At 35.9% G+C, this 15,155-nt stretch overlaps 8 protein-coding genes and 1 non-coding gene across 9 annotated transcripts; 4 read left to right on the plus strand and 5 right to left on the minus strand.

Annotated features, from left to right (window-relative positions):
* Positions 1-348: 348 nt before the first annotated feature.
* On the minus strand, positions 349-458 carry WICANDRAFT_t25. The gene has a single exon. It is a non-coding gene; the product is annotated as a tRNA-Lys (tRNA).
* A 199-nt stretch (positions 459-657) lies between these two features.
* Positions 658-2,058, minus strand: WICANDRAFT_87743 (uncharacterized protein). The gene has a single exon (XM_019186128.1). The coding sequence runs from the start codon at positions 1,905-1,907 to the stop codon at positions 789-791; it is 1,119 nt and encodes a 372-aa protein (XP_019041556.1). The 5' UTR covers positions 1,908-2,058; the 3' UTR covers positions 658-788.
* A 429-nt stretch (positions 2,059-2,487) lies between these two features.
* Positions 2,488-2,772, plus strand: WICANDRAFT_82402 (uncharacterized protein; the record flags this gene model as incomplete). The annotated part of the gene is made up of 1 exon (XM_019185373.1): positions 2,488-2,772. The coding sequence occupies one exon, from the start codon at positions 2,488-2,490 to the stop codon at positions 2,770-2,772; it is 285 nt and encodes a 94-aa protein (XP_019041557.1).
* Positions 2,773-4,195: 1,423 nt separating this feature from the next.
* WICANDRAFT_60411 (uncharacterized protein) lies at positions 4,196-5,119 on the minus strand (the record flags this gene model as incomplete). Its single annotated transcript, XM_019182986.1, has 3 exons — positions 4,196-4,787; positions 4,840-4,975; positions 5,032-5,119. The coding sequence occupies 3 exons, from the start codon at positions 5,117-5,119 to the stop codon at positions 4,196-4,198; spliced, it is 816 nt and encodes a 271-aa protein (XP_019041558.1).
* Positions 5,120-5,587: 468 nt separating this feature from the next.
* CKA2 (casein kinase 2 catalytic subunit CKA2) lies at positions 5,588-6,589 on the plus strand (the record flags this gene model as incomplete). The annotated part of the gene is made up of 1 exon (XM_019181289.1): positions 5,588-6,589. One exon carries the CDS (start codon positions 5,588-5,590, stop codon positions 6,587-6,589), a length of 1,002 nt encoding a protein of 333 aa, XP_019041559.1.
* A 556-nt stretch (positions 6,590-7,145) lies between these two features.
* Positions 7,146-9,030, minus strand: WICANDRAFT_82405 (uncharacterized protein; the record flags this gene model as incomplete). The annotated part of the gene is made up of 2 exons (XM_019185374.1): positions 7,146-7,225; positions 7,260-9,030. The coding sequence occupies 2 exons, from the start codon at positions 9,028-9,030 to the stop codon at positions 7,146-7,148; spliced, it is 1,851 nt and encodes a 616-aa protein (XP_019041560.1).
* Positions 9,031-9,466: 436 nt separating this feature from the next.
* WICANDRAFT_25380 (uncharacterized protein) lies at positions 9,467-11,191 on the plus strand (the record flags this gene model as incomplete). Its single annotated transcript, XM_019181135.1, has 1 exon — positions 9,467-11,191. A coding segment is annotated over one exon (1,725 nt), but the record flags the coding sequence as incomplete, so codon positions are not given.
* Positions 11,192-12,084: 893 nt separating this feature from the next.
* TVP38 (Tvp38p) lies at positions 12,085-13,086 on the minus strand (the record flags this gene model as incomplete). Its single annotated transcript, XM_019181219.1, has 1 exon — positions 12,085-13,086. One exon carries the CDS (start codon positions 13,084-13,086, stop codon positions 12,085-12,087), a length of 1,002 nt encoding a protein of 333 aa, XP_019041562.1.
* Positions 13,087-13,498: 412 nt separating this feature from the next.
* Positions 13,499-15,043, plus strand: WICANDRAFT_60416 (S1 family peptidase; the record flags this gene model as incomplete). Its single annotated transcript, XM_019182987.1, has 1 exon — positions 13,499-15,043. One exon carries the CDS (start codon positions 13,499-13,501, stop codon positions 15,041-15,043), a length of 1,545 nt encoding a protein of 514 aa, XP_019041563.1.
* Positions 15,044-15,155: the final 112 nt, after the last annotated feature.

Raw genomic sequence — 15,155 nt, forward strand, 5'->3', positions numbered from 1 at the left:
TAAAATCTTATACACTTTTACACTTCAACTTTCAATATAATAATTCCAATATAACACTGTTCCAAATAAATTTCCAATATTAATCAATAGCTCAATTTTATACCTCTATCCTTCTTTCTTTCCTTATAGAGCAACCTTCTTAATAAAGTCAAAAGTCAAAATAAATAATCCAAAAGTTTCAAAACGGGAGTTTCAATAAATCTTTGTAATACCGTAGGGGTATTGTACCTAATCCCCACCATCTCTCTATTCTAAATCTTTATCCAACTTCAACTTCATCTCAAGTTGTTCTAGCAGTTGATTTTCATAATCGTTTGTAGTCTTACAAAAACTGGAAAAAAAATAGAACTCCTCATGGGGGGCTCGAACCCCCGACATTTCGGTTAACTTCCGCTAAGAAATGATTTCCCTAGTTTGACTGTAAAAGCCGAACGCTCTACCAACTGAGCTAACAAGGACGAGTTCTGACGTTCAAAAGCGGCTGAAAGGCTCTAGCGTATAACGCTTACGTAAGCAATGGTCAGGTGACATGGGAATTTTATACTATCATATAGGAGAGCTGTCAGTATGGTTTTTTGTTAAGCCTTTGTTCACTTACAGCTTTATCCACTACAATTTGGTTAATTGTTGTCTAATAAGGGTATTGTACATTATTATTAATCGTGAGTTTAAGTTAAAAAGGGTTAGGACCAGTTGAAGTTGACTGATCCTCAATGAGTTCAACGTAATTGAAGTGTGAAATGAGAAGTTTGAACATATTTGATGTGACGATTGGTTGATTAAACTGGTTATAAAATCAATGGAACAGCACCATCAACTTCACAGTATTGAGTCCAGTTTTTAAAGAAAGTATCAATCAATAAACCGTAAAATTTTTCGTCATCGATTTTGTCAATGATTGTAGCATTGGCAATCTTGTAACCACTTTTTGGAGCCCATTCTGGATTCCACATTCTTAATGAACCATAGAATGGGGAGTAGAAACTAGTATCAACAGCAACAGAGGCATTGGTAGTTTCTAAGATCAATTCTGGCCATGACATGTAAGCAGAGACAACTTCATCCCAAAATGGTAAAGTTTCTTGATCATTATTTTGTGAGTAGTTACCAGTAGCTAATAATTTTGAGACTTGGGCAAAGTATGGGTTTGATCTAATAACATCAAGACCACCTGCTTTTTCTTCAAGGATATCGTATAGTTTTTGAGATGGAACCAAATAGTTGGTAACGTTACCACCAATGACAATTTCATCCCAATCAGCAGTTAAGACGATTTGTGCAGCTTCAGGATCTTGAATCAAGTTAATATCGGTGTTGATATCAATGGTGATAGAATCACCAATAGTTTGAGCATATTGATTATCAAAGTAACCACCCATAATGTATAAACCTTGAGCATCTTTAGCCAAATCTGGATAGATACTTAAAGCTTGAGCAACAGTTGTCATCATACCAGCAGCATAAACAATAACTGGATCAGTATCTTTGTTTGATTTAACAGCATCAATCAAGGCAATTGCACCAGCTAATGTATCATTATAAGTGATGTTTTCCCAAGAGTATGAATCTTTATAATGTGGGTCATAAGCCCCTTGCCAAACCAAGGCTCCAAATAAATCTTCCCAAGCATGGAAAGTTTCATAAGTTCTCAATAAAGGTTGTTGAGCACCGATATAATGTGGGACACATGAAGATAGATTGTATGTGTTCAAGATATCATACGCTTGACCAGCACCATCAACCAGTGAAGCAGAACCGAATGAAGTTGATAGACCCAAAACTTCGTGACCAGCAGCGATTGGGAACAACAATTGCAATGGTGCTAAACCATCGTTATCGATAAAGATCTTTTTAGCACTTGCTGAGGCTAAAACAGCAGCGATTGAAAGTAATGATTGGAATTTCATTGTTGTTATGATGCTTTCTATGTTAAGCCCTCGAGCACTTTGAGCATTTATAATTTGAGGAATTGTTCATGGTTTTATATGGGTACCCAGTTTCATTGGAAAATCTTCAAGGATGCTAGATTGTACTGTATGCCATTTGTGGATTATCGAAATATTCTCTTTCTGGTAATTTGTTGTAAATTCCAACGGTTTTGTTGCATTTAATTATGACCCTTTTCAGTAAATCTGTAGCCGTTCTTAATCAAAAAATAATTAAGTTTGGAGATCAAGAGTCAAGTCAGGGTTTGATAGCACATCATGAAGGTGATTACTCAACCTGATTGGCTCTCAGGGCATTTCATATCTGTATCTGGAAAGATGAGAAGCGCTGCAACCTCAAGTCAAGTCAAAATTTTTTAGTTTTACTCGCCGGAAAATTTGCATTACCGCTGATAGGCAGTAGAAGTTCAAAAAGAGTTTAGGGATCACAGATCGTCAACTTATTAGTTAGTGTACCTAGCCTTCTACACTATTGTTCAGCTCAGATTAACTGTATATAATACGAGCTATATAAAGTCTATGGAATGTAGCGTTGTGGGATATGGTTTGTCACAATTTTAGCTTCGAACGAGCCTACAAAGAAGCTGGTTGGGCTCGGGTACCTTTTTCTCAAGACAAGTGTCTGCCTACAGATACTTCGCTTGGCTCAACTGATGATTGCCTCAGGCCCACGGCACTGCAACGATTGTTCAACCAACACTACACAAGTGACAACACTTACAAGTTACAAATATTGACAATAACAGGGACCTCAGAGCGCAAGAGTCAAGACTCAATACCCAAAGGTTCATTTCCTTTCGAGATGGGTTTCATTATTCCATTATGACGAATATATAATTACAAGAATGTAGTCTACAGGCTTCACAACTTCATGTAGACGTTGATGTTCTGATCACAATAAGTACGATTCTCTATATTATTTGGGCCTAATGGCTCACAGAAAGTTAAGAAGTATGAAGAAGGCATAGTTAAATCCAGAATAAGAATTGTAATATGGGTATGTTGAGTGTACACAGAAGGGTTTGTATTAAACTACAAATTCAAATGCTTTACTTCACCAATGTCTCATTCAAGTAAAAGAATAATGTGTCAAATCTCAAACTTGATTCAACGAAGAACTTTCAAAATGCCAACCTTCACTTATAAGGCTGAGAAGTTATATTTGTGTGGAAGTAACCAGTATTGATAGTCATCAAACACAGAGTTCAGGCCCTCCCAGTTGAACATTATCAATGGCCGGGTTTGTACCCAATCCAGGCCTTAGTGTTCAAAGACATGTACTGTATTTCTAGCCATTGTCATGTCAATTCAACACTCATAAATTAGCCTGTGACTTTTTTAGAATTATAAGCAAATATTCAACATAATACTGCACCCAAACCACACCAAAAGTTCAAGAATTCCAAGAGTGTCAGCCAAGGAACGTTACCAACACGCCATCACACTTGCCTTTCCTTATATTTAAAGAATGTTGACATAGCCAATACTTAATCGATAGTTGTTCTCTAAGGGTCTTTCTCGAAGAATTGTTGTCACAAGAAACTGTGGGTAAATATTTAAATACCGTTGCCTATTTCAGTTGGAAAATCATGTGGAGGTTGTAGAGGTACGGTTTGGTGTAAGTGTTTGGATCAAAATAATACCATCCAAACATCCATTGTCCACATATTGGTCCAAATGGTGGTTACATGTGGATTGATGAAGAAACTGGATTCATTGAAGTAATGACACCACCTTAAACATACCACGGGTTTCTATTTGACTCCATTTGACATTCCACTTCCTTGGTCATTTACATATTCCTAATGTACATTGTTTAATCAACCATTAAGTTTCATTTCTTAACATTTGTAGCTGATTTAAAAGAATAATTGACTTTTTGAATTTCCGTGTTGATTTGGTCGATTCTCTCACCTTCGAATGAATTTTTGAACTTGTCATAATTAGTTTTCAGTTGGCTTAAAGGATTTCTCAACTCTTTAAACTGGGCAGCCAGGACACTGTAAGGGTTTCCGTTTGAATTGTCTGACATGATGAACGTTTTGAAGCTTATTGGATTCTAGGAGGTTTGTAGATGGAGGAAGGATCAAGAATAAAAAATAAACAGGCCAAAAAAATCAATATCTGGTTATCGCACTCCCATATACAAAAATTATTGAATCGATGTAAAATGCAATATTAGTTCATTATTCATTAGTTCCTATACGCTTAGAAATGTAGTTATTCACTTTGTATCATAGAAAGATTGATCAAAGACCCAATACACTCAAGAAAATATTGAGCCAATCTTTGACTTCTCTTTCATCTCTATCATCCATGCTTTCTAGACTGGTAAACTTGAAGCTCATAGCTTTGAAGCAAATCTCACCAGCTTCAATTTGTGTGGACTTTGGGCGACCAGTCAATCTTCTTTTCACCTCCTTGTTTATGATCTTTTTGAAATTTTGGCGAACATTCACAATCCTCAACTGTTGATCTTTAGCTGTATCTTCAACTTGTTGTTTCTTTGCCCTCGATAATTGTTGTTTATCGCTTCGTCTTTTGAGCAGATTGTCAATCATTTCATCTTTCTTTGCCAACACTTCATCAATAAAATATGCTGATGGGGCATCAGTACTCATATCTTCCTCTCCATTTAAAACCTCATTTATCTTATTGAAATTGATTTCAAGTAGCAAGCATTTGACACTGGGGCTCTCATTAACCATTTCGATATAGAACAGCATGAATAAAGTATCTTTAATACTGGCTAATAGGGCATTGTTGAATACATTTTCTTTTAAATTGGAATGGTTCATTAAAGTTTGGAATACCGACAGCGTGTTTTCATCAGAGGAGAACCTATAGATTTTGGTTAGTGGGAATACTTCCAGAACATTCAAATTCAACTTACACAATATATGGCTTATCAACTATTGCCCATATTGGTGTGTATACTGGATTCACTAGACTGATAAACTTTAATGGCCTTGATATATTCCTTATATTCTCATTAACTATTTTACTTTTGCTATTCCATAGTTCAATTTCTGTTCAAATAGTTAGTAAAATCAAGTTATCAGTATCATCAGGAACAACAACTCACCTTGTAGTTGATTCAAACCATGAAATAAAGCACTATCATTTTCAACTGCTATGGAGATCTTCTTCAAACAACGCTCTTCCAGCACCATAACAGATTCAGTCACCGATCAAATTACAGACTTTGGTACCCAGCTATTAGCACACCAACAGCAGTCACTCACAACACGATTACTGATGGTTTATATGGAGAGTTTCAGCTACAAGTACACGCGTTTTGACTTGCAAATGTCTAGTGTTTACCCTGCAAATTCGCATTCTCAAAAAAATTTAACCAAGATCTTCTGCCAAAAGTCATGAAAACAGAGCAGACAATAAAGCTAAAAAACTACCTTCACCAGCGCTATTAATCAACTCGAAAGGGTCTTCAAAAGAAGCTAAGAATTCGTTTATTCCTGTGCGGGTGCTATTGTTGTGTTAGGGTTTCTTGAAGCTGCTCAGTATCCACATCAGTTAGTTTTACACAAGCCGCTAGTGAATTTCCTTTGTTTATAATTACTCAAGATCGCACGAGTTCAACAACTACAAAACCTTCCAAATTATTAGTCAATAGAATCACCATGTCATACCCAAAGGCAGAAAGAGTGTATTCAGTCTCCAAGGTTTATGCTGATGCTAATGAAAAAAGACCAAAGGAGTATTGGGATTATGAAAACTTCGAAATTGAATGGGGCCTCATATCAAACTATGAAATCGTCTCCAAAATAGGACGTGGTAAATACTCAGAAGTGTTCCAAGGTCTTAATATAGTTAATAATCAACCTTGTGTCATTAAAGTGTTGAAACCAGTCAAAATCAAAAAGATATACAGAGAAGTTAAGATCTTGCAGAATTTAACAGGAGGTCCAAATGTTGTTGCATTATTAGATTTAGTCAGAGATGCACACTCAAAAATACCTGCTTTGATATTTGAAGAAGTTAAAAATGTTGATTTTAGAACTTTATACTCAAAATTCAAAAGAAGTGACATTCAATACTACTTCACTCAACTTCTTACTGCATTAGATTATTCACATTCAATGGGTATCATCCATAGAGATGTGAAACCTCAAAACATCATGATTGATCCATTCAACAAAAAACTAAGGCTTATTGATTGGGGTTTAGCTGAATTTTATCATCCTGGTGTTGATTATAACGTTAGAGTTGCTTCAAGATATCACAAAGGTCCAGAATTACTTGTAAATTTGAACCAGTATGATTATTCTCTAGATTTATGGTCTGTTGGTGCCATGTTAGCTGCCATAGTTTTCAAAAAGGAACCATTTTTCAGGGGTGATTCCAATTTCGATCAATTAATCAAAATTGCTAAAGTTTTAGGTACAGATGAACTATACTCATATCTAAAAAAATATGGCTTGAAGTTGTCAAAAGAATATAATGATGTTTTGCTTCCATGCCCAAGAAGACCATGGAGTTCATTCGTTACTGATTCCAATAAGTACTTGGTTGATGATGAAATTGTTGATTTGATTGATCATTTGTTAAGATATGACCATCAAGAGAGATTAACAGCTAAAGAAGCTATGGCTCATCCATTTTTCAAAGGAACTCCAAAGTGAACATTTTAATAATTACTTTTTTTCATCTCACCATTTTGTTTCATTTTGTCGCTTCCATTGATCACCTTTGCGTCGATGTGCCAGTTTTTTCTTAACGTCCCGTTTTGTTTCCTTAATACTAGAATGCATGATTAATTAATCGAAAATAAATTGTACTAACGTTCAACTTGTAGAATGAAATTGTCTTTTTAAAATTTTGACTTGCAGCTATATAATACACATCAACTAATGAAAAATCAAATAAAGTACAACTTGGTTCGTCTTCTTTCAATAACATCATTTGGATCATTTGTTCGAGAACCAGATGTGAATTCAGTAGCACAACTTTCACAATGCACTTTGCCATTGATTGATAAATAATCACTTTTTATGAAATCACCACATTTCGTACATTTTAAACATTCAAGATGATATCTATCCTCAGCATCATTTTCCAAACATTTACCAACAATACCTTTACCACAAACTTTACACAATGAATTATTTGTTAAATGGTAATGATATTCACAATAGGGCAAGTCTTTCAAAACAAAACAACTAGTGTTTTTATTGAATTTTAAATCACATAGAGTACATGTAAAGCATTCTCTGTGCCATTGACCTGATAATTCACCACTTTTAGAATATATTGGTTTTCTCTCAATCTCTAATCCACATTTTCTGCACGGACCCTCACCAGCAGGATATTTCGGTACTTCTGGCTCTTGTTTGTGCTCTTCTATTAAATTTGGTGATTTCGACACGTATTCATCTTGATCTTGAGTTGTATACTCATTATTCTTGGACACATTGTCAATGGATCTAGCCCCATTTGTTTTTTGAAATTCTTGAACATCTTCTGGTTCATCATGCTCTTCATCAAAAGCGTCTGTAGAAACCTCTTTTAAAGAATGAATCAAAATTTGTGGTGGTTGAGAAGGTTGTGGAGATTTCATACTTAAGGATTCCAATTGTTGTTCAATTTCTTCATAAACTGGACCTGAAGATTTTGGTAAATCTGGATAATTTTCAAATTCATGCTCTTCTATAGTCTCAAACTCTGAGATTGGTGTGATGCTTTGTCTATTATCATTGCTGTAAATGGAGCTGGCAGCAATAGAAACAGCACTTTGTCTCATATCTGTAGACTTTTTGTAATCACTTGGTGGTAAAAAGTCATCATGATGAACATAGTTACCTTCAGTATCGCTCACTGTAAGTTGTGGAATAGTATTAAGCTGTTCTTGTTGCTGACTTTGTGGTGGTGAAACAGGTAATTGCAATGATATATCCCTTTGAGTACTATCTTGGCCAAAGCTTAATGAATCATCAAGCTGCTGGTCTTTACCATTCTCAAAATTGAAATGTTGGTTCTTTGGGGATAAAATTTCACTTTTGAAAGATTCGTCATCTGAATTATCGACACCATCATCAGAAATAACATCTATAGGCTCTGAAACATCGAAAGAAGTTGAATTAGACAGCGGATTGACACTTTCGTATGACTTATCTGGGAAACCACGGGGAACATTGTTCATTGATACATCCAAGCTTGGTTCCAATCTCTCTTCTGGGGTATACTTTACAGTATCGATTGAGCGGTCACCTCCTGTTGAAGCTTGAAATGAAAGATCATTGGATTCATGAGCCATATAACCACGGCCCTGTTGTACTTCTGGTTCATTAGCATAATTTTGAGGAGCAAACAATTTTCTAGTTGGACTGATTCTTGGGAATGATTGAGCAGGTGAATGATAACCATTTGATTCTCTAGCAATTCTTGAAGACGAAGGTGATGTGTTGTAAGTATGAGTAGAGTCTTTTGAACTTCTTTTAGAGCGTGCAGAATAAGGTAACGATTGTGCACTAACAAAGTTGCTTGATGAACCTTCACGGAATTTGGAAAATGTTTCTGTTGAAGCTGATCTAGGTTCTGTATCTGTAAATGTGCTGGATGTAGAACTATGAAGAGGCTTAGGGCCTGCTCTATCAAAAGTGCTTGTAGCTGTTGATCCTGTTGATAAGTGGGTAGTGATTTCACCATCTTTAGAGCCATTAGCCAAGTTAGCATCAATTGTTAAAGGTGCCTTATTGAATCCTGGGATTGGATCACCATAGTTATGGTTACTGTGACTGATATTATGGTGCTCACTAAAATTTCTTTTCTCATCAAAGACTTTTGGCATCCCTGTCTGTTGATTCAGCTGAGATGTTGACTGTGATCTGAAACCATTTTCTTTGATAACGGGCGAAGTTACACGAGAACTTTGTCTTGTCTTATTAGGCCTGTAGACATCAAAACCAGCTCTCTCATAAACCGATCTAAATTGTCTTGTAGGGTCCAAAGAAGGAAAAGGACTATTTGATATTTTCACAATACCAATTGGTGATGTAGCAATATTCTCAGGAAGAGTTCTGAAAAATGCAGGTTTCTTGGACTGCTGAGCGCTGTTTTCACTCATGCTCAACGCTGACCTATTATTTCAACTTTATAATGCCGACAATTGATTTTTCAAATGCAAAATGAAAAAAAGTGTGTTGAATGACAAGAAGGCTAAAAAGAATAAAGGAATGATATTTTTTTTTGAAAATGAAAGTCCTCTGGTGGTTCTCGCGTTAGAGTGGAAGCAAAGTTTTTTTTTCCTGAAAACAATGTTTTGATGAGAGTTTATTAGGGTTTTCGCAGATTTTAATCTCAGCCATCATAGAACGCGACTTTTCAAAACATGAAAAAAAAACTAAAAAGCTGTCAAAACATGACGTGCACTGAATGTGTCAGTGATTACTTCAGCAACAGGTCATAATTCGCGAATATTTAATTTGGTGATGAGGCAGGCTGATAATCGATCAATTGTTTAACTATTCTCAAACCAAACTATTCTGGTCAATCAAAAGCAGATGAATGAATTTGGTGGAGCGTTTCCTTTAAAGGCAAAGCCGCTGCGGTCCATCACAGAGTCTCTCATCACTAAATACAGAAGCAAGTCATCCGCTCAGGATGATGATCACGAAAAGGATGAGCCCAAGAACTCACCTGTTGATGAAGAGCAAGGAACCCTCGCATTTGCAGTTGGTCTTGCAAAGTCTGCGCTGGCTTCAGTTGCTGGAAAGTTTGGATTCTCGTCCTATAGTTATGAACACTTTACCAAGCAAGAGATGATTGATAATCTTCTACTCCAAAAGAAAACCGCAATTTCTTATTCAAAATGGATGGAAGTGTGTAACGATCTTGATGAGCTACAAGATTTCAATAAGTGGAAGCAGGAGGCAGAATCAAACTTATATGATTTTTCAATTGTTAAGAAAAATATGATGGAATTGCGTTCTGCCAGGCTTGATGGTGATATACGCAAATTGCTCTATTTAATAAGAACAACATGGACTAGAAACATTGGAAATATAGGGAATGTCAACCTTTATCGTCATTCTCATACGGGGACTAAGAAGTTGATTGAGGAGTACCTTCATGAATGTGAACTGGCATTGCAAGAAGTCACAAAAGAAAACAACAACCATGGGTTGGATGACAGATATATCTTGGGAATGCTTGTTCAAACGAGAAAGAATATAGGAAGAACTGCATTAGTGCTATCTGGAGGAGGTTGCTATGGTCTTTTCCACATTGGTGTCTTAGCTGCGTTGTTGGAGGAAGATGTTTTGCCTAGAATCATATCGGGGAGTTCTGCTGGCGCTATAGTGGCGAGTATACTTTCAGTTCATAACACTGATGAAATTCAAGAGTTAATGGAGACTATTGTTGAACAAAAATTTGATATATTTGAAGAACAAAAAAACATACAAACATTTCTGATATGCCTTTCACGATTTCTTAAATATGGAACTTGGTATGATAATAAAAATTTGCAAGATACCATGATTGATTTCTTAGGAGATCTTACTTTTAGAGAAGCCTATAATAGAACGGGAAGAATTTTAAATATAACTGTGTCACCAGCAAGTGTTCATGAGCACCCAAGACTTTTGAACTATTTAACAGCCCCTTCAGTTTTGATTTGGTCAGCCGTTTGTGCTTCATGTTCTTTGCCTGGTGTTTTTCCCTCTTCAACGATCTATGAGAAAAATTTGAAAACTGGTGTTACACAAGAATGGCATCATGCATCAGTTAAATTTGTGGATGGATCGGTCGATAATGATTTACCAATTACGAGACTTTCCGAAATGTTCAATGTCGACCACATTATTGCTTGTCAAGTTAATCCCCATGTTGTCCCTTTCTTGAAATTATCAGTGACCTGTGTTGGTGGTGAAATTGAAACAGAGTATAGTGCAAAATTTAAAACCAAACTGGGCCAAATTTATGGCCTTTGGTCAGCTGAAGTTATCCACTATCTTCAGATGAGTGCAGAGGTTGGTATTGCAAGAAATTTGTGTACAAAACTTGTCTCTGTGCTCTCTCAGAAATATTCAGGAGATATAACAATTCTACCTGACTTACATGAAGTTTCACAATTGAATAAATTGCTAGCAAACCCAACTCCAGAATATTTACTACAATGTACTATGAAAGGTGCTAGGGCAACTTGGCCAAAGATATCCATTATTAAGAACCACTGCGGAATTGAATTTGCATTGGATGGTGCCATCAAATTGTTGAGAAGCAGAAATTTCAAAAACTTGAACTCCAATTTGGCATTGGTTAATTCTCCAAATTTTTATTCGGATGTTTCAAATGATACAACATTGACTAAAGGCCCAGTTTACTTGGATAACTATATCAACAATCGTTATTCTGCGCCAAAGTCTGAAAGAAAACCACAGCCTCTACAACAAAAATTCCATCACAGGCATAGATCGGAAAGTTTAACACTTGGAAGATTAAGGGGATTGAGATCAGTAAAGTCTCATTTGCACGTTGAAGGGTCTGAAAGTCAGTTAGCCAGACATTTAAGTGAATCTGGTGGGAGAGATGTTAAAGCTCACAGATCTTATTCTGCAACAGGAAAATCTTTGGAGACCTCAAATTTCTATAAAAGACAAGACTACTCCCTACCAGTTTCAGGAAATGTAAGTCAAGCACAATCTCCATTGAGTTTCCATGTGAATCATGATAGTTACTTTAAGAAGGCTAGATCTCCCTCAAGAAAAAGCTTTGAAGGTTACTCGAGATCCAATGGTTCCTCTTCAGCTTTTGGCGGTGATAGTGATATTGGACAACGTCAGAGATCCTTTACAAATATTGATGGTCAAGATGGACTGTTTAGCTCCTCTCCATCCAAGGTCAACAGCACCACTCCCTTTTCAGCTAATTATGACGATGATGATGGTTATGATGATGAAGATCCAGTGAAAGTGGATGATCATGTTTCTCAATAGGGTGTATTTTGGGTTTTTTATATGAATTGGTATTTGGGTAAGCTATAGTTTAATTGGAATTATAAGGTTTTGAAATGTTGTATATATACTAGGTTTTGGATTAATATTTAACTACTATTGAAAGAGAATTTTTGTAATTGAGGTAACGCTTATACACTGACCACGAGATACAGTAATTTTATTCAAACAATTGTTCTATCATCTTTTTTGTTGGCATTAGTATCTTTGATGTAATCGTTATCAAGGTCAAACTCGGCATCTAAGTTCACTGTATCTGCATGTCCATCATTTTCCAAAAATCTTTCAAAGTCCTCATTCAAGTCATTCGAGCCCTCCGGTTGTAAACCTCTTTGAGCTTCCAGTTCTTTAATTCTTTGGTTTGTTTTGGTGAATAATAGCCAACCAGTTATGGCTAGAAAAATAAATGTGAAAACAATTGAGACTAGATCAACAAGTTTTGTCGACGTATCTTTCGCCTTACCAAAGTCCTTTAATTTAGCACCAACAAATAAATAAATCACCAATTTTGGGGAACTTATAATGCTACCCAATGCAAAGTTTGTGATTGTGATACCAGGAATAGCAGCTAAAGCACCATTAGTCAATGAATAAGGGAAAGGACAAAGCCTTATTAATGTCAATAACCAAAAACTATTATTTTCTTGTAAGATTGTTGAAAAAGCAAAAAGTTTTTTGTTCGATGAAACTAAGGCTTGCGCTTTAGACTTCAACATATATCTAAAGACAACGAAAGCAGCAACTGAACCGGAAATTGAACTAACTGCTATAATTAGCCAGCCTTTTATACTAACGCCGTAAAACGCACCTGCCACTGTATTTGTAAAGCTGAATCCGATTAATGGAGGGAATGATATAATAAATAGCATCAATCCAATAATAAAGGCACTTATGGGCTTTTGGGACCATTTATCTGAATACTCAACAACGTATCCTATCAATGTTTCATGATAAACACCGAATAGCACAACTAATAGAACGAATAGCACATCTATGAGAATAAATAAAGTCTTTTTATATAATGGCTGTTCATACCACCAGTCTAACGTTTGGTAGCTTAGTTTTCTTATAGCCTCTTTTGATTCATTGAAGCTCCTTCTGAATGACGAATCTCCGTATTCATATATAGGTGGTTCTGTTGAGAAATCTCTTTGGTAGTCTGTCATTTTGATTCTTATACACCAGTTATGAGACGTCAATGCTTCAGAATCAAATCTTCAATCTTTTGACAAGAATCAACATGGTTGATCCGTGTCTTCTGGCGTTTTTTTGACTTGAGTGTAGTGTTCCTACCGAAGAGCCCGGACACGTGACTTGATGGATCGGATATCTCAAAGAGGCATGATAGTCCCCGGATCCAACTTCCAAGATACACGTCGTAATTTTCTTTGTGGAGTTCAACTTTGATCATTGAAATTTGATGATTTATACTATTATTGTTGAGATGGTGATACCTATCCAAAGAGCTGGGAAATCTTCACTGATGAGCACTTCTGTTAACTAGCTAGTTATTCACATTCTTTTGCTTAACCACAAACACAAAAACTATCAATATTCATTCATTTTTTTCATTGGGTTATGTCTGATTGGGTTTACTCTCCTATATCAATTCACCTGAGTGATTCAAATCATACGTATGCTACAAGTGGTGTTTACTTATTCAATATATTGACAGCTGAGTACTTGATACTGTCTGTCACGGGCTTATCCAACCTTTCAAGTTTTTCCTTTCGTTTCACAGCCAATGAGCTTATCAACCATGAGTATATAAGCTGGGTACCACTAGAATTGCAAGACGTTAGATATTTTAAGGCTCAAAATCACCAAGACTCATTTTCTGAATTTGTGAAGGGCCTTGTTCTTTGTGACGGCTTCACTTTCAAACCAACTGGCATTGAAAATCTTTGCTTATTGACTTTTAAAATACCATCACTAAGTGATCCAAATGTATATCCATTATTTGCACCAAGATACCTTCTTCCTTTGAATCCTATAGATGGTTCAGCTGTCAAAATTCCTTCAAATGTGGCCATCGATTGCTGTCCGTTCAGTTTAACCAATGTTTCGATTTTCATAAACTATAAACACCATGGAACATTGAACTATAAGTTTCGTAATGGATTAGGATATTTCAGTGATTGTCGGTATTTTGATGATATAGTTGGAGGTCTAGTGAAATTAGATAATGGAGAAGATCAATCAATTGGGTTAGTTGCTGGCTCTTTGGTCAAAACAAATGGTGATGGCTCACTACTTACCGTGGTTTCGTGGTCTTCAATTTTTGAGTTATTGAATTACCCACAAATTAACTTGAACTCTCACAGAGATACAGCTTCAAAACCTAAGCACAATTATCTTGAAGATATACCTGAATCTGTTGTGCGTATTTCAATCCAAACAATTAATGATGAGAACTTTTGGGGAAGTGGTGTTATTCTATCAAATGACTTTATTGTGACAAATGAACATGTGATGAGGTATAATGAGTTGAGGTCACTGACAATCACAACGGCTAATGGCAAAACCTTCTCACTTTTTGATGTGGACCTTATTCCCTCGCCTATAATAGGTTATGACTTATACTTTTTGAAGATAAGACCGTCCAGTTTTGACATCAAACCTGCTGATCTATGTAATACATACAAATCCCAAATAGAATCGTTGAGAATTGGTGCTCAAGTCACATCAGTTGGAAATGGGTTATTTTTTTCAAGATATACCAACCAGCTTACACCATTGCACTCCGTTGGCAAGATAACTGATTTGATATCTATAGAGATTGACAACGGTTTTCAAGAACTAGCCATGATTCTTACTTCAGCTGGATGTTGGAATGGATCATCGGGAGGTGGTTTGTTCAATAAAAAAGGTGAATTGATTGGTATAATGACTTCAAATGGAAAATTGAGCAATGGTGAAATAGTTCCGAACTTTACTTTGGTGATACCTATAACAATAATTGAAAAGTGTCTGTTCATGATTAAAAATGGAATTGATTCTGTTGACGCAAGTGAGAAAATCAAAGATTTGTGGATGCTTAAAAGTAACCATTTAAACTTTTACATGGCAAATGTACCAGCTCAAACTAACAATGGAGCACCTAAAACACCTTATAAGTTATGAATTGAGTTAGAAGTTACATATACTACCTTTAATAAGACAGCCCGATGTTCATTGAAGATACATTAATGAAATTACAAAAACATTACTAATAAAATGTAGGTTTTCAAGAAGA

This window comes from Wickerhamomyces anomalus (genome assembly GCF_001661255.1).
Source record: "Wickerhamomyces anomalus NRRL Y-366-8 unplaced genomic scaffold WICANscaffold_1, whole genome shotgun sequence".
Taxonomy (NCBI): Eukaryota; Fungi; Ascomycota; class Saccharomycetes; order Phaffomycetales; family Wickerhamomycetaceae; genus Hansenula; species Hansenula anomala.